This window comes from Silurus meridionalis, chromosome 9 (assembly GCF_014805685.1).
Source record: "Silurus meridionalis isolate SWU-2019-XX chromosome 9, ASM1480568v1, whole genome shotgun sequence".
In the NCBI taxonomy this organism is placed as follows: domain Eukaryota; kingdom Metazoa; phylum Chordata; class Actinopteri; order Siluriformes; family Siluridae; genus Silurus; species Silurus meridionalis.
In genome coordinates, this window is record NC_060892.1 from 4,908,990 (window position 1) to 4,928,109 (window position 19,120).

The 19,120-nt window shown below is 37.9% G+C and overlaps 3 protein-coding genes across 4 annotated transcripts; 2 read left to right on the forward strand and 1 right to left on the reverse strand.

The window, feature by feature from the left end:
• The first annotated feature begins 417 nt into the window (after positions 1–417).
• On the forward strand, positions 418–7,583 carry ing5a (inhibitor of growth family, member 5a). Of its 2 annotated transcripts, XR_006926863.1 has the most exons (9): positions 418–541; positions 2,074–2,145; positions 2,884–3,050; positions 3,138–3,249; positions 4,923–5,022; positions 5,170–5,305; positions 7,134–7,195; positions 7,281–7,376; positions 7,425–7,583. XR_006926863.1 is itself a non-coding variant. In XM_046856861.1 (8 exons), exons 1-8 carry the CDS (start codon positions 505–507, stop codon positions 7,318–7,320), a joined length of 726 nt encoding a protein of 241 aa, XP_046712817.1. In that variant the 5' UTR covers positions 418–504; the 3' UTR covers positions 7,321–7,583. The 2 variants fall into 2 exon arrangements, 1 of the variants encoding a protein (XP_046712817.1); XM_046856861.1 differs by having other exon boundaries at positions 7,281–7,583.
• Positions 7,584–9,336: 1,753 nt separating this feature from the next.
• cep19 (centrosomal protein 19) lies at positions 9,337–11,943 on the reverse strand. Its single transcript, XM_046858328.1, has 3 exons — positions 11,807–11,943; positions 10,471–10,637; positions 9,337–10,383 (listed from the first exon to the last, which is right to left on the reverse strand). The coding sequence occupies exons 2-3, from the start codon at positions 10,598–10,600 to the stop codon at positions 10,034–10,036; spliced, it is 480 nt and encodes a 159-aa protein (XP_046714284.1). The 5' UTR covers positions 10,601–10,637; positions 11,807–11,943; the 3' UTR covers positions 9,337–10,033.
• A 195-nt stretch (positions 11,944–12,138) lies between these two features.
• pigx (phosphatidylinositol glycan anchor biosynthesis, class X) lies at positions 12,139–18,145 on the forward strand. Its single transcript, XM_046858327.1, has 6 exons — positions 12,139–12,278; positions 12,432–12,513; positions 15,263–15,395; positions 15,923–16,121; positions 16,239–16,339; positions 17,891–18,145. Exons 1-6 carry the CDS (start codon positions 12,215–12,217, stop codon positions 18,023–18,025), a joined length of 714 nt encoding a protein of 237 aa, XP_046714283.1. The 5' UTR covers positions 12,139–12,214; the 3' UTR covers positions 18,026–18,145.
• Positions 18,146–19,120: the final 975 nt, after the last annotated feature.

Genomic DNA, 19,120 nt, shown 5'->3' on the forward strand with positions numbered 1-19,120 from the left:
GATTAATCGCAAATTAATCACACATTTTTATCTATATATCAGGTTAATTGATAAAAATATACATAATTAAATATTTTAATCGATTAACAACCCTAATATATGTATGTATAATTTAAATTTAAAAACTACACAACAATGGCAGGGGTCCTAAAATGTATATATATATATATATATATATATATATATATATATATATATATATATATATATATATATATATATGTGTGTGTGTGTGTGTGTGTGTGTGTGTGTGTGTGTATATGCACGTGTATGTATGTATGTATGTATGAATGTATGTGGCAACGGTTCCTTTTTTTTTTTTTACCTTAATGTATAAGAAATAAGCCAAGCCCAAATACTATCCAATCAGGGGCCAGTATGCAAATCAGAAGCTTCTTGTCCAATGAGAATAGAGCTCCTAATGAATAATTAATCGTATCCCAATGTTGTTCTCCTGACAGACGAAAAAAACAAGCTTCACTTCTAACTTGAAGGTTGAAAATAATGGCGACGGCGATATACCTCGAACACTATCTCGATAGTAAGTGTAATTTTTTCCTTTATTTTAGTGTCCGATAATGCGTGTTTTTATTTTATTTTATAAATAAAAAACATCTGGCGCTCATGAGGGCGTCTGGTGGCTTCGCAACGCAGTCGGCGCAGGGGAGCTAGGCTAGGCTAGCTATGGGACTGGCCTGCTGATATTGAAATATCTGTCGAGTTGGTCGGTCTTTCTACATATATTAAATATATATATATTCCCTGAACGATTACAGCAAACAAACAAGAGATGACAAGCAAACCGGTATTTAATATCATGTTAGATTTGTCTTGTTGGCTAATATGAAAGTTTCCCCGTGTTTGCTAGCTAGCAACCTACCTGGTATATAGTCATAGGAACGTTGCCAGTCAAGCAAAACAATATCCTCAAATCCTTTTCTCTGTTTGTTATTTTATTATATTATTTAAATTAGGGATATGGTGTATGAGAATTGAATAATATTTAATAATAATAATAATAATAATAATAATAATAATAATAAAACAAAACTTCCAACAAGTCAGCTGTAAACACAACATCTGGTCTTCTGCCACACCTGGCTCCCAGTCATTCACATTATGCCATATGATTTGGTGGTTATACCAAGGGTTCCCAGTTCTTTTTCTTCATATTTTTACATTTCTAGAGTGTTTATATACTATCACAGTTTATTTATCAGCTCAACAAACCAGTCATTAAATCACAATAAGTTTTAGAGCAAAAAAAAAAAATAATAATAATAATAATAATAATGAAAAAAGAAAAAATTATATATATAGTACAGACCAAATGTTTGGACACACCTTCTCATTCAAAGAGTTTTCTTTATTTTCATGACTATGAAAATTGTAGATTCACACTGAAGGCATCAAAACTATGAATTAACATATGTGGAATTATATATGGAATTATATACATAACAAAAAAGTGTGAAACAACTGAAAAATGTAATATTCTAGGTTCTTCAAAGTAGCCACCTTTTGCTTTGATTACTGCTTTGCACACTCTTGGCATTCTCTTGATGAGCTTCAAGAGGTAGTCACCTGAAATGGTCTTCCAACAGTCTTGAAGGAGTTCCCCGAGAGATGCTTGGCACTTGTTGGCCCTTTTGCCTTCACTCTGCGGTCCAGCTCACCCGTAAACCATCTCGATTGGGTTCAGGTCCGGTGACTGTGGAGGCCAGGTCATCTGGCGCAGCACCCCATCACTCTCCTTCTTGGTCAAATAGCCCTTCATGCCTTCAGTGTGACTCTATAATTCTCATAGTCATGAAAATAAAGAAAACTCTTTGAATAAGAAGGTGTGTTCAAACTTTTGGTCTGTACTATATATATATATATATATATATATATATATATATATATATATATATATATATATATATATATAATACACACCATTGAAATTGCGAGTGTCTGTAAACCCTAGGTGTTCCCAGATTACACAGCGAGTGCAGGATAGACAGGATTGAGGTGTGATGTTGCCGATGTGCTGGTACAGGTTTTTTTTTTAAATACGTAAATATGTTGCAGGCATTGAAAATTTGCCGTGTGAGCTACAGAGGAACTTCACCCTGATGCGGGAGCTGGACAACAGAACAGAGGGTGAGGAGAGGTGTTCATGCAGTCTGAATACATTCTCATTGTGGATTGGATTCAAGGAGAGTCGATTCATTTCTAGTGTCTGCCTGAATCGAATCCATTATGAATCCCCTCATCACAATCTCATCATTATGTCATAATGAATCCCCTCTTCATGATATAATGATCTCATCACGATCTCATTATGAATTCCCTCATCACAATCACATTATGACTCTCCTCATTATGATCTCCCCATGACTCTCCTCATCACGATCTCCCCATGACTCTCCTCATCACGATCTCCCCATGACGATCTTACCATGACTCTCCTCATCAAAATCTCACCATGATCTCACCATGAATCTCCTCATTATGGTCTCGTCACAATTTCACCATAACTCTTCTCATCATGATCTCATCACGATCTCACCATGAATCTCCTTATTATGATCTTGTCATGATCTCACTATGAATTTCATCACAATCTCATCATGAATGCCTGAATCGAATTTATAAATTTATTTCTACTGCATAATTCCAAATCAGGATGTTCTCATCATGGATTGTATGCAGGCAGACAGTAAAAATTAATTTGAGTAGCAAATTTTAATCTGCCTTTAATCTTACTCAATAATGATAGTGCCATTTAAATCAGCCTCACGGTAATGAAATATAACGTTAAATATGTGTAAATATTAAATAAATGTGTGTTTTGTGATCGTTTGGTCTTTCAATCAATGTGTCACTACAACACGGTAGAAAAGAAGGGAGAGATCGATAAACTCGCCGAAGAGTACATCACAAACGTCCGGAACCTTGCTTCTGAGCAGAGGGTGGAGCATCTGCAGAAGATTCAGAGCGCCTACAGCAAATGTAAAGAATACAGCGATGACAAAGTGCAGCTTGCCATGCAGACATATGAAATGGTTAGTGAGTATAAAAATCCTTATTTATTTCTAAACAACTAGTAAAATTCTTCCAAACTCACTTGTGGACTTTTCGATGCGTTCTAGGTTGACAAGCACATCCGAAGGCTGGACGCAGACCTGGCCCGGTTTGAGAATGAGCTTAAGGAGAAGCTGGATGTCAGCGGTTATGAGAGTCCTGAGAGTAGAGCACTAAAAAGTAAGACTTTAAAAGCGGCAGCTTATCCATTACATACACTGAATGGAAAAAGTTTGTGGACCATAAGATTGGTATGTGCTTCATGAACATCCCATTCTACGTTTAAGTCACCATTTGGTCTCCTTATAACCTCCACGTTTCACTATTCGGGATTTTGGAGTGTGCTTGTGGAGATTTGTGCTTAATCAGCTGCAAGGGTGTTAGTATTGTCAGGTACCTGATGTAGGTGAGGTGAGGAGGCCTGGGGTCCAGTCAGCGTTTACATTCATCCCAAAGGTGTTCAGTAGGGTTGAGGTCTGAGCTCTGTAGCAGGATATTTAAGATCTTTCACTCCAACACATGTAAAGCATCTTCTCAGCGCTTGCGTTGTGCACAGGAGCATTGCCATGCTGGAACAGGTTAAGATCTCGTACTTTAAGGGAAGGGACATTTTTATTTGACCACATCCAAAGAAGACAAAAAGTCTTATACATCATTTATTATGCGCATCATTTACTACGTGATCTTATGAAAATGTGGAGTTAAGCTTGCAGTTCAAAAAACATAGTTTTGTCTTAGCAATTAGAATTGAGCTCAACAAGTTTACAAATGTACAACTCCCATCGGCTCATTTTTGAGAAAGTGCTTTTGTTATTCTTTAAAGAAAAAACGCTTCATCAGCAGATCTTGAGTATAACTGACAGGACTAAAACAGACATTAAACATGTCTTGGCTGATTGACTACAAAGGATTATGTGGAAAAATATTTTTTTGGCTGAACCGTTTCCTATTCTGCGGGTTGGACCGTTAATTCAGACGCAGCAGTTTTTGTGAAGAATAAATGGATGAGATTGGCTTTGTGATTTGATTTCCTCTGAGCCAACTTCTAAATCATGCACTTTTTCAAGCCACAAATGACAAGGTTGCTGAAAGTTTGGCGTCGGGTAACGCTACGCGAGAAGAAAATGATCTCGTTTCGGCTCAGTCTGAGGCAGAATAGTTGAAACCTGGATATTCTGCTGCTTATAGATGTGATTTAATTGAATAAAACAAATAGCAATGATGCGCTTTTATTTAAACCAGGGCCGCACACTCACTCTGGGTAATGGGCATTTATTACACTTATACATGTCTTTATCTGAAAGTGAATGAGGAACAGATTAAACATTCAGTATATTACATATGAGATGAATGAACAGACCTTTCAGTGTCTTGCATAAGTATTTGCACCCTTCAACTTTTGAAGCACTTTACCCTGAATGTAGAATGCATTTCATTAGGAAATCCCCTAACCCTACTCATGACGGACCCCCTTGCTGATGAGTGAGGTCAACATGGCCAGACTGGTTAGAGAAGGCAGAAAGGCTACAATTATTGAGAAAACGACTCTGCACAATTGCGGTGAGCGTCTGGGATTCCACTGGAACGATTTCTGGTTCCTCGTCTGACAGCCAAGAACATAAAGGAAGTGGGCACAGGGATGAATGCATTTAATGCTGAGACACACAAATGATAGGGTCAGAGTTTGGCACCGGGTTTTATTAGCAGCAGTGTTTATGGCTTTCTCTGTTTTGTCTCCTTGGGAAATAAGAGACCAGTTAATTTTCTTATAGAGGTTTTAAATTGGCTTGGCCTGCATTAGAACATTTACACCATGTTGACTAGACTGTATGTCTTCTTTTTTTTTTTTGTAGAAGGAGGTGGTAGAGGGCTTAAGGAAAAGCGAGGATCCAAAGGCAGAGGAAGGAAATGCTCAGATGATGATTCACCACGAAAGAAGAAAATAAAAAACAGGTTATTTTTTTATTTTTTAGAATTAATTCATTATTCATAGTTCATGAAGTGTGTTATTTTTCTGTCAGCATTAATAAGTTAATTGTTAGTTCACATTATTTCCATTAAAATTACTTATGGTTGCCTTTCCTTTCTGGATTTTTCTAGTCCCGATTTTCAGGAATCCCTGTTGCCGGTGCACCCATCAGATGTCCTGGACATGCCAGTGGACCCCAACGAGCCTACATACTGTCTGTGCCATCAAGTGTCATATGGAGAAATGATTGGATGCGACAACCCAGATGTACGTCTCATTAGTTATCATTTTATTTATTGATTTGTTCTTTTATCATTTTTAAAAAGTAAGAATTAAAAAATCTAAATTTTTATTTTAGTTATTTCCATTTGATTGACTCACGATATTCAGGATTTTTTTTTAAAAAACAAACAAAACAAAAACCCAACCACTTCCTCTTATATCAGTTTAGACTTGTATCAGTCACAGTGTTTTTGATATAAGAATCGATAAATTAAATTCAGACTGATCATGCATTATTGTGAGTTGAGTTACATTTTCATTATTGAAAATTCGCAGGACCGATTGTTTAGAAACGTTGGGAATAATAATTTCAACTATGTATTTGGTCAAATACTGTACACTATTATGTTTATAAAGTGACAATGTCTAGATGAATTCACTAAGGTACCATACTTATATCAGACTTTCTTAGAACGTAACCCCCGCGAGTTCCGGGGGACCAGTGTATATGTAAATTAAATTCATAATTAAATCATATAATGTACATAATAGTTATATAATATGTATATTGTTGAGCCTATACCCTGGTATCTGGGGAAAAAATTTGTGTGAACTTTTCCATGATGCCAAAAAAGGTTAAGGGACCACTGCTTTAAAGACAAAAGTAATATTTTTCTAGATTCACGATAACATTTCCCATGTACACATTTGCTATTTATACTACAGGTCGATCGTGGATTTTACAGATAGCTAGGTTGGATCATACCTGCTGGTAGCTATGAATAAACATTCATGTAAAAATAGTACTGAACTTTATTACAAAAAAAAAGTACTGAACCATAAAAAAAGTGTTAAATGATTATTAATTAATTATATAATTAATACATTATAAATAATATATATTATAGTGCTCTCCTTCAGGGTGCAGCTTCGTGTAAAAACAAACAGCGTGTGGTGTTAGTGATTCGCCTCTAGAGGCCGCTCTCGTAATGAGAGTGGAGTGAACGCAACCCGGAAAAACTATCAGTATGTGTTTTTAAAACTGATAAATCAGTCAACCTCTAATATATTATATTATATTATAATATCAGATATTTAATTCTGATTGGTCAGGTGTTAAGTGAATTACTACAAGAGCAGCTCTGACACTAGTTCTAGCTAAAAGCACCCATTCTTTCATATTTTCATTTATCTATTAACAACTAATTCACAGACAAATTACATAATCTAAGGATAAAAAATTAACAAATAAAATGTTATTAAATACATAATGTATTTTAAAAATATATAACTCTTAAAAAAGAAACACTCTGTTGATAAGAACAGAAACTTGTCTGACAAAAATTAAATTTCATTAAATGTAACCATAAATGTACAAAATACATGGTTATAAAAAAATTACTAAAAATAAACTGTATATTCCTATATCAGATCTTCCCAAGTGTTTAATCGTAGTAGTAGGCTATAATTCAATTCAAATATTTTTTATTTGTATAGCGCTTTTAACAATGGACATTGTCTCAAAGCAGCTTTACACAGATGTATGGTAATAACGAATAAATAAGTTTATCCCTAATGAGCGAGCCAGTGGTGACTGTGGCAGGTGAAAAACTCCCTGAGATGGTATAAGTAAGAAACCTTGAGAGGAACCAGACTGAAAAGGGAACCTCATCCTCATCTGGGTGGCACCGAATGTCACTATTATATGTATAATCACTGTTGAAGTGATAGTGGTTGCTCATTGGTTAAGACTTCGGAATTCTGATCAGAAGGTCATGAGTGTAAATCCCAGCATCACCAGTGCTCAGTTGGATAGATGAGATATAAATGTCTGCTCTTTTTTTAACACACTCTTTTATTCCTTTTTAAACAGTGTCCAATCGAATGGTTTCACTTTGCGTGCGTGGATCTCACAACAAAGCCCAAAGGAAAATGGTACGTCAAAAAAATGTGATTGAATGCCCATAAAGATACGAATACGCTGCAGATTGAACAGCTTAAAAATATATTTTTTCTCTAGGTTTTGTCCACGGTGCACCCAGGATCGGAAGAAAAAATAAGATTTTTATCTCTATGACTTTTGTATGTAACTGTGTGTATATATGTGTATGTATGTGTATATATATATATATATATATATATATATATATATATATATATATATATATATATAATACACAGTTACATGCAAAATATATATACTATTATATGTATTTTGTCTATGTGGTAAAATAGGATATTATGTACAGTATATATATATCTGTTTCTATATGACTATGATAAAGGAAAAGAGGGTCACAATGAAAAACCATTTATTTTTTAATTTACTTGAAATGTGTCTCATTTGTTTAAAAAAAAAAAAAAAAAAAGAATAAGAAGAGTTGAATATTGTACTGCAAGTAATCTAGTATCTATTTTATTTTCTATGGAAAGTGTAGACATACACGTGTATATGTACACACGGCTACTGAATTTGCTTGTTGTACGAGATCAAAGCGCCAGAGCACAGATCGCTCATAGAGGCTTTGTTCACGGCGAATTTTTTTTTACGTTACTAGGATTTTATTTTGAACAAACAATGTCAAAAGTGCCATGTGTAATAGTCCTGCTGGATGTTGTATCTTAGGAAGAGGGTGGGGGGTATAGGTGGGTGGGATTAATATATTATGCTCTCAGATGATGACGTGACTACTTTTGTAACTCCAGATGAACAGCTCATCTGCGTTATGTGCTTATATATCGCCCGCTGCATGGACAGAATCAGACTTTTCTCTCCGTCTGGGAATTTTGTTGGTCACCGTGTCTGATTCTTGTGTTCAGAGGAATGTTTGAGAGGAGTCAGGTTTCAGATCAGACCTACTGTTTGGTTCTTACAAATACTCTGGACATGCATATGTCCAAGATTGGAGGAACTCCTTAAAGTGAATAAGAGGACCAAAAAAATGTGTATATATATATATATATATATATATATATATATATATATATATATATATATATATATATATATATATATAGTACAGACCAAAAGTTTGTACAACCTTCTCATTCAAAGAGTTTTCTTTATTTTCATGACTATGAAAATTGTAGATTCACACTGAAGGCATCAAAACTATGAATTAACACATGTGGAATTATATATGGAATTATATACATAACAAAAAAGTGTGAAACAACTGAAAATGTCATATTCTAGGTTCTTCAAAGTAGCCACCTTTGCTTTGATTACTGTTTGCACACTCTTGGCATTCTCTTGATGAGCTTCAAGAGGTAGTCACCTGAAATGGTCTTCCAACAGTCTTGAAGGAGTTCCCAGAGAGATGCTTGGCACTTGTTGGCCCTTTTGCCTTCACTCTGCGGTCCAGCTCACCCCTAAACCATCTCGATTGGGTTCAGGTCCGGTGACTGTGGAGGCCAGGTCATCTGGCGCAGCACCCCATCACTCTCCTTCTTGGTCAAATAGCCCTTGATGCCTTCAGTGTGACTCTACAATTTTCATAGTCATGAAAATAAAGAAAACTCTTTGAATGAGAAGGTGTGTCCAAACTTTTGGTCTGTACTGTATATAAGTTTTTTAATGGGTTATTTGTCTATTAGGAATTACAATCCCAAATCTATTCTCATACACAATACTTGGTTAATGAGATGAAAGTAACCCTGTGTTTTATCCAGTTACATCCGTGCAGTCCTCATGCTGGTCAAAGTGTCAAAATAGTCTACTTTTTTTTTTTTTTTTTTTTTTTTTTGCAAAAAATAGTTTTCTGGTTTAAGGTAATTTCCAGTTACACGTACATGTATATATATATATATATTTTTTTTTTTTTTAGGGTTTGAGGCACTTCTCTTTGCATCTTCATAAAATCTGGATTTATTAAATGTACATCCTGCTGTCTGTTCCTGTGCTTTTTAATGTGTTTATTTGTATTTTTATTTTAAAGAACTATATCAAGCCTATGTGATTACGTGGTTTGGCGCCGAAGCCACACTGCTGTTGTACTGTCCGAAATGTTTCTTTCATTTTGATTTATGTATCATCCTGAAAAAAAAACTTTAGTATCTCATTCAAAATCTGAAGCTGAGAATCAAATCATTTGTTTTAATCCCTCTGTGATTATTAGTTCAGATATACAACGTTGATATGTGGAATGTATTATAATGCATGTTTTTAAAAAGATTATAAAAAGGCACACTATACGGACAAAAGTATTGGGACACCTGACCTTTTCTGCCATATGTGGTTCTTCTCCAAACTGTTACCACAAAGCTGGAGGCACACAATCGTATAGAATGTCTTTGGATGCGCTATAATAACATTTTGTGTTCACTTGAACTTGGAACCCCAATGACAATGCTCTTGTGTGCAAAGTGAGCTCCATGAAGATCTGGTTTACAAGATCTTGAGTGACCCGCTATAGAGCTCTGATCTCAACCCTGAACACCTTTTGAGATGAATGTGATCACTGACTGCACTTCAGGCCTCCTCACCTCACCTCCATCAGTACCTGACTTGACTAACACTCTTGTGGCTGATGAAGAGAAATGTCCACAATCACACTCCCAACATCTAGTGGAACATCTTCACAGAAGAGTGGAGGGAATTATTAGAGCAAATGTTACATGCCAAATTTATGGCCAGGTGTCTGCGAACTTTTGGCAATATTGTGTGTTTAGCATTATATAAGTGATACAACTTCTCATTCATGATTTCACACATTGCGATCAGGATGCAACCTGGTGGTTAAGGAGCTGTGAGGCTGCAACACTATCTGCCCATCAAAACTCTTCATCTGATTGGTCCCAGCTGCAGGTTTCCCGTACGCTGTTTTCAGGAAACTCCACCTCGAGGTCGTACACAAAGTCCGGGTCATCCTTGTGGCGCCGGTTAACCTCGAACAGAACGTCCATCTGCGCTTTGCAGCGGTTCAGCTCTTCGTCGCCGAGCTTGTTGAGATCCTCCTCGTGTGCTTGAGCGCGATGCTGTTCTCTCAGACTCGCCTCCACACTGAGACCTCGCAGGTGATCCCGGAGCACTGTGTGTAACCTCACCAGCTGCTCCAGAGACACCGAGTCCAGGTAACGTCCATGACGGGGATGATGCTTAGTCTCTGCAGCCCTGCTGCAGTCTGTAGGAGCGAAGAAAACGCAAACATGGTTTGTTTCTTATTCAGATAAATCACGTGATGTTTAACCGAAGACGGAAGATCTGATACCTGAGAACTGTGAAAAGCTCCTCACTGGCATCACTCTTTTCCGCAACTTGTTTGTATGTTCGTTTTCATATATCAAAACAACCGAAGGTGGATCAAACTTAATCCCACATTGTTTGGCTATTATAGGCATGATGAAGCTGATCGCTTTATTCTTTTCTTCTCGTCACCTGTAAGAGAAAATACGTTCTTTTCTGTTTATGGAATCACTGAAGTCTTTTGGTCAAACGCAGTACATTAGTAAAACTCTCAAAAAATGTTTCGGAAGGAAGTTCGGAATGAAAGAAAAAAATAAGGGAAATACGGAAAGAAGGAATTTTGAAAGAAAGGAAGGTGGTATGGATGGAAGGATTGAGGGTTAAATGGAAGAATAATGGTACAAATGGTAGGATGATGGTGTTAATGAAAGAAATTATGGGATCAATTGAAGGATGATGAGATGGATGGAGGAATTCATGGAAAATAATGGTATAAATAGAAGGATAATGGTGTGAATGGAAGGTTGATCGGATGGATGGAAGGAGGATAGGATGGATGAAGGATGAGACTATGAATTGAAGAATGCTTTTATGAATGGAAGGTTTGTGGAATGAAAGGATGATGGTAAGGATAATGAGATAGATGGAAGGATGGTAGAATACAATAAGAAAATAATTGTATGAATGGAAGGATGGTGGGATGGGTGAAAGGATCATGATATGAAATGAAGGATGTTTGGAGGAAGATGGAAGGATTGAGGGTTAAATGGAAGAATAATGGTATGAACGGAATGGTGATGGGATGAATGGGGTGGAGAGATACAGGGAAAATAAGGGTATGAAGGGAAGAATGATGGTGTGAATGAAAGTTTGATGGGATGGATGGAAGAATGATGGGATGGAAAGGATGATGGCATAAATGGAAAAATAGATATGAAAAGAAGGTTTAAAGAAATGTGTCAATTTTTGGAGTTTGTTAGATTTGGTGTAAAATGTAAAACACAGTTACATACTGACTGTGTTAAATAAACAAATAAAGAACACTTCATTATTTGTCTGCTAAATGTCCAGTTTTGATTTTATGCTCAGCTCAAACTCCCATTAACTCTGTTTAAACATTTGAATTGAAGACAGTTGTGTATAACTTTTGATTTGTTAAAGATATACATAATAAAGCAGAAAATAAACATTTACAAGAAGCTACCTAGCAGCTAAGCTAATGTGTTAACTGTTGCCATAGCAATAGAGTAGCCAATAGGATTATCTGAAACGCCCATTGATTCTACACCTGAAACCAAGTAGCCAAATCAAAACCACTTAAATTTCTCTGGATTTGATTATATTGCGTTTGCTTTACATACCTTTAGGTTTTGTACAGATTAATTTCAACAGACAAACATCCACATGTTGTTGTTGTTGGTCTTGGTGGTGGTCTTCTTCTCCTCTAATGTGGTTGTAACTGTAACTGTCGAATTAGCGCCATCTATCGATCGACAATGGCAGAACCCGGAAATAACCCCTGATTACATCCAAATCCAAAACCACTCCTTTTTTTTATATGTAGTGCACTAGTTTTTGTATAAACAAATAAACGAGATGTTCAACACAACACGAATAGGAAGACTACAAGAATAACGACTAACGCGATTGTTTGTGCCTCGCAAACCTGCCTACACCTAAACATGCACTACATATTTTGGAATCCTATCGAGGGCGCCTAGTTAGGGAGAGGAAAAGAATTAGGGACGCAGCCGGTGCAGGAGTTGATCATGCTAAGCTTATATTTTGTACTAACTGTGTTGCATGTTACATTTTGTGGAGCTTCGGGAAAAGGTGAATATGTGTAAGAATCGTCAAAGAATATAGATAGTTATAAAATAGAAGGAAAAGTAAAATTAATACAAAATAATTAATTTTTATAGTGCATTGGAGGGTTACAGCTAGCATGGATTGCTGGTCATTATTTGTGTTTCCGGTTTGTTTCAGATGATGGCGGTTGTGCTTTTGCGCCCTCTTGGCTTGACTCAGTGGTCATGTCGATGAAGATTAGTAAACAAGGCTTCCACAGGTAAAATGTCAAGTTCATTGTTCATTAAAAAAATATTACAGCGGCACTTTGTTATCTTTCGGCTGCTTCCGTTAGGGGTCGCCACAGCGGGTCATCAGTCTCCAAACTACTCTTTCTCTACATCTGCATGTCTTCCCTCACCACATCCATAAACCCCCTTCATGGCCTTCCTCTTTTTCTCCTTCCTGGTGGCTTCATCCTCCGAATTCTTCTACCGATTTACCCCATGTCCCTCGTCTGCACATGTCCAAACCATCTCAATCGCGCCTCTCTCACTTTGTCCCCAAAACATCCTACATGAGCTGTCCCTCTAATAAACTCATTTCTAATCCTTACCATTGTCATCACTCCCAACGAAAACCTCAACATCTTCAGCTTTGCAACCTCCAGCACCACCTCCTGTCTTTTAGTCAATTTTACTGTCTCTAAACCATACAACATCACAGGTCTCACCACGGTCCTATAAATTTTCCATTTCACTCTTGCAGACTCTCATTCCCCTTCTCTCCAGCATGTACCTCCGGCTCTGTAGGCTCTTCTCCACCCGCATCCTACTCTCACCACAAATCACAATATCATCTGCAAACATCATAGACCATGAAGACTCCTGTCTGACCTCGTCCGTCAACGTGTCCATCACCACTGCAAACAGGAAAGGGCTCAGAGGTGATCCTTGATGCAGTCCAACCTTCACCCTGAACCAGCCTGTCGTTCCTACTGCACACTTCACTGCTTCAGGGCTTCCTCATACAATACCACAAATCTTCTCTCTGCACCCTGTCGTACGCTTTCTCTAAATCTACAAACACACAATGTAACTCCTTCTGTCCTTCTCTATACTTCTCCATCAACATTCTCAAAGCAAATAATGCATCTGTGGTGCTCTTCCTTGGCATGAAACCATACTGCTGCTCACAGATGGTCACCTCTTCTCTCAGCCTGGCTTCCACATAACTTTCCCATAACTTCATGGTGTGACTGGTCAACTTCATTCCCCTGTAGTTACTGCAGGTCTGCACATCTCCCTTATTCTTAAAATACCGGTATCTTCCTCCATTCCTCAGGCGTCTTCTCACCTTCCAGAATCGTTTTAAACAATCTTGTTAAAAACTTCCCTGCCATCTCTCTTCATGCTTCTACCGGTATGTCATCTGGTCCAACTGACTTTCCACTCTTCATCCTCATAATTGCTGCTCTCACTTCTTCCTTACTAATCGTATCTACTTGCCTTTTCCTTGGCTTTTGCCACATCCCCCTTTACCTGCTGCCGCATCTCCTTGTACTCCTGCCTACTTTTCTCATCTCTCTGCCGATCCCAATCCTGTTTTGCCAACCACAATCTTTTTATTATTTCGTTTGTGATCTGCATATTTGATTTGGCACATGTTTTACGTTGGATGCCCTTCTTAATGCAACCCTTCCCATTTATCCGGGCTTGGGACCTGCACTAAGGGTGCACTGGATTGTGCAACCATAATGGCTCCATTACAGCTTCACTCTTACACTGCTTCATCTATCGGTTCATTTATCTATCCATCCGTCCATCTATTTATCATCCATTTGTCCTTCTATCCGCCCACCCCTCCATCCATCCATTCATCCATCTATTTTCAGTAAGCTTCTTTATCCTCTTGAGGGTTGCAGTGAATCAATTTCAATATTTTTAGTTTAGAATCAGATTTTTTTTTGAACAGCCCATCAATCCATCCGTCTATCTATCTGTACATGCATCCATTCGTCCAGCCAACTGTAATTGGGGTCTAAGGCTTTAATGCATGCTCTAATAGGGGTCATGAAACCCATCCATCAATTCATCCTTCAATCTGTTTATTTGTCTGTCCATCTTTAGTAAACCCCTTTATCCTGATCAGGGTTGCAGTGGATCCATAACCTGTCCTGTGAACAGTGTAGGAATTACCCCCTGATTGAGACCAACACAATGCACCTCTAGCATTCATCCACAACTACAGCAAATGTAGTCACCTGTCCATTTAACAGCATGTTCTGGGGAGCCTGGAGGAAAACCACATAGACATGAGAAACTACCATGTGTACCATGACCATTCCATGTGTACCATGACCATTCCACCCAATAAACGAAGAGTAACTATAATCAATAGGTATGAACCAATCATCTGAAGTTCTTACACATGACTTTTCACATAATGTTCCATTATGTGGTTGGTGGTTCCTCTCCAGACTGTTACCAAAAAGTGGTATTTTTTCCTTCACATGAACTGAGACCCAAACCTGTTCTATCATGATAATGCCCCTGTGACAAAGTGAGCTCTATGAAGATTTGGTTTAAATGGGCTGGAGTGGAAGATCTCCTTCTATAGAGCTCTGACCTCAACCCTATTGAACAGGATGAACTTTGATTGCACCCTAGATCTCCTCACCTCACCTACATCAGTACCTGACTTTACTTACACCCTTGAGACTAAATTATTCTCCAAATCTCCACAAATGTCCACAAGCACACTTTAAAATTTAGAACATCTTTCCAAAAGAGTGGAGGTTATTATAACAGCAAATGAATAATAACTGTGGAATGGGATATCCAAAAGGCACATTCATCTAATAGTCAGGTGTCCACAAACCTTTGTCCATATAATGTATTGTGTTGCAATTATCATGCAATCAGGTCTATATTATTAGATTGTAAGGTAGATAGACAGACAGAAAAGCATATTTAATTGATCCCTATAAAAATTGCTGGATTACTAAATTATTACTCTGCGTTTTTCAGGGACCTTGTTTATGAGGTTCGACATGAGCCGCGATCACGTCCTGTCAAGGCTCTGCTTCTTCACAGACTGCCCAGTGGAGTTTACATGGATCAGTATCAGCTTGCAGATTTGAGGGAGGAGATGGGATTACAGGTGATGGGGGTTTATATTTATTCATTTGTTTTTACTCCTGAGGCAATCAGTTTGTTTATGAACTTCCTGTCATTCACTGTTTTTGTTGTGTTACTCTTGTTATTGCACAATGTTATTTAATATCTTTGAACTTGTTCCAAATATTGCATTTACATTCTACATTTATGGCATTTGGCAGATGCCCTTATCCAGAGTAACTTATATTTATCTCATTTATACAACTGAGGGTCTTGCTCAGGGGCCCAGTTGTGGCAGCTTAGTGATTCTGGGATTTGAACCTATGACTTTCTGAGCAAAACCATCATCTTATCCACTAAGATACCACTTCTTTGGAAGCACCCTGCTTCAGAAAGCTTGAATTTGGCAATATTCAATATTCATAATTGGATAATTATGTATATTCATAATTAACTAATGTTAGCCCCGCCTACTTTATCTCAAGCGATGATTCTGGCGTTCACCTGTAGACTTTTTAAAACTGCTTTTTATGTCTATAAGACTGAAAGATTTATGTCTGTATATAACAGGTGCTCCTAGATTCAGCTTTAGATCTCGAGAGCCCGGCCCACATTTCCTCCGCTTTCTCTGCACTGGTTTTCCTCAGCCCTCCTGAGCCTCTACAGGCAGCAGTTCCTGTCCATGGCCGGTACCACAAGGCGTCTAGTTCAGGAGGATGGGAACATGTGATCATCGATCCGCCAAAATTGCTGCTTCGTCCAGAACACTGTGGGTGAAAAACAAAAACGATCTGAATTGATCTGAATTCTTATGGTACATGTCGACATCATTTTCCCATTCATTTTCAGTGAGTGAGGTGTGACCTTTCATGTAAATTCATCCTAGGTGACACTGTAGACCCTGGATTACCACACAGGCTGGTTGATGCACCTTGCACAATTCACAACCAGAGTTTATGTTCATGGTTGGAGATCCATGGATTACAGGTAGGTAATGCAGAGTTATTGAGGGAGCAACACTGATCTTTTGGGGTGTGTGTTTGTGTATGTTGTGCCTTCTATGCAATGATACGATGCAGCAGAAATGATCCGACATATATTTAAAGCAGCAATTCATTGTTTCAATATTTTGTAAATTGAATCTGTTTTATTTATAAGCAAATATATTATGATTATGCACAATCCTCCTTCACTAGACCCTCTCATTGTGGGTTTTTAAACCGGCCTAAACACATTTCTCTGTGCATTCTTCTGTATGATTTCTCACACTTTTTCTTTTGACCAATGAATGAAACAAGTTTTCAACCACACACTCCTGCTTAGTCAACTTTTGCACTTTTTGGTTTGTTCAGTAAACAACATAGAGAACAGATTAATAGGTGTAAAAAATGCACAAATAATATGTAATGTAAACCACCATCATCCACCCAATCAGAACAAGGAGGTGCAGGTTGAATGTCTGAAAATTCAGAATGCTCCCGGTTTTTCCCAGTCAGGATGTATATGTATTTCGGCTAGAGACCTGCACGGGACGGATTTTTCATTCTCGATCCCGCAGTGTTCTGTCCCGCCCCAAAATTTTATTTTATTTAAGTTTGGTCCCGCCCGCAAAAGTCTTCAGGCAAAATGAGGAGGAGGTTGTAGCTCAGTGGTTAAGACATTGGACTTTGGATCGGAAGCTTACAGGTTTAAATCCCACATCACCAAGCTGCCACTGCTGGGCCCTTAACCCTCCCCTGCTCAGTTGTAAGTCGTAAATGTTGTAAATGTAAAAAAACGTGTTTCGTTTTTATTTATGTTTAACTTTTTGTGTAAAGGATGAACATGGACATGAACAAGGCACTTTTCAGCACATAGAACATCAACTGAAAAAAAACCTTATAAAAAAAAAAAAAAAAGGTTTTGTTGTGTTGCATGTTCCTTTTTTTAATAAAACGTGCATGAACCACGCGGAAGTTCGCCTCCGACCTTGTGCCTGTAAATCGCTTTATTTTGTTTTAGTTGCCACTGTCGCTTTTGTGCAGTAGATACATAACAGATTATTTGTAACTAGTAATTTATTTCAAAATATATATTTTTAAGATCATTTTGGGGGAGTCCCGGTGAATGATTTTCACAGGCTTTACACACGAGTATGTGTTTGTCCTTTTTTAGCTACAATCTAAGTAGCTAGATGGAACATTACAATTAGTATATTCATTGTTACACATGTACTTGTCAATATGTTGATTGAATTAAAGTGAACACTATTAAAACTAATTTACACACAAATAAACTGTTTTTGTTGTGAGCAGACATGCTGACTGGGTCATATCTATAATTTCCTGGATTGTTTTGTTTGGACGAAAACTATTGAGTAAAAGGAGTTTATTACAGTTCAACCACAATCATAAGCATACTCATGACATGTCAGAGATGGTCTGAAAATAAAGTTTCCATTTAAGGGAGTGTTTTTGCTTTTGGTTTTTCTACCCTAAGTTTAGAAATAACAAGGAACTGTCAAATCCAACATTACCCTCTCTAATTATTCCACCATAGGTGTCAAAAGTGAGTCTCGAGCTTCCAGTGGGCGATTCCTCGCTGACCATCCCAGTGTGTGCAGTAACAACACTAGTATCTCTGCTGTGTAGTGCGTTTCTCTTCAGGGCCGTCTGGAAACGAGGCATCTTCTGAAACTGTAACAGGGGTGACAAAAACTATATATTGTATATATGTACAGTCATTATTCTGTACACTGCAGTCTGACCTGTATATGTTGTATTTTTCTTTTTACAATAAATTTTTAACCATTAACTAATGCTTTTGTGTCTGATACCTGAATGCATAATAGACAGAAATGTATAGTTTGTCTACAATAAGGTTTTATTGATCTTTTTTAGTGGTGAAGAGGTGCTGGATGATTGGGCAACTACTGCAGAAGTGATAAGGGAGACAGCTAGAAAGGTACTTGTAGTGACATCTGGAAATAAAAAGGAAGACAAAGAGATGTGGTGGGGGAATGAGGAAGTGCAGGAGAGCATAAGGAGAAAAAAGTTGACAAAACAGAATTTGGATCGACAGAGTGATGAGAAAAGTAGGCAGGAGCACAAGGAGATGCGGCAGCAGGTAAAGAGGGATGTGGCAAAAGCCAAGGAAAAGGCATATGAGGAGCTGTATGAGAAGTTGGACACTAAGGAAGGGAAAAAAGGAATTATACAGATTGGCCAGGCAGAGGGACCGAGCTGGGAAGGATGTGCTGCAAGTTAGAGCAATAAAGGATGGAGATGGAAATGTGTTGACTAGTAAGGAGAGTGTGTTAGAAGATGGGGGAGTATTTTGAGCAGCTGTTGAACGAGGAAAATGAGACAGAGAGAAGGTTGGATGGTGTGGAGATGGTGAAGCAGGAAGTGGATAGGATTAGTAAGGAGGAAGTGAGAGCAGCTATTAAGAGGATGGAGAGTGGAAAGTCGGTTGGACCAGATGACATACTGGTAGAAGCCTGGAGATGTTTAGGAGAGATGCAGTGGAGTTTTTAACCAGGTTGTTTAACAAGATTTTGGATAGTGAGAGGATGCCTGAGGAATGAAGGAGTGTGCTGGTACCGATCTTTAAGGATAAGGAAGATGTACAGACCTGCAGTAACTACAGGGAAATAAAGTTGCTCAGTCACACTATGAAGTTATGGGAAAGAGTAGTGGAAGCCAGGCTGAGAGAAGAGGTGACCATCTCTCAGCAACAGTATGGTTTCATGCCGAGGAAGAGCACCACAGATGCATTATTTGCTTTGAG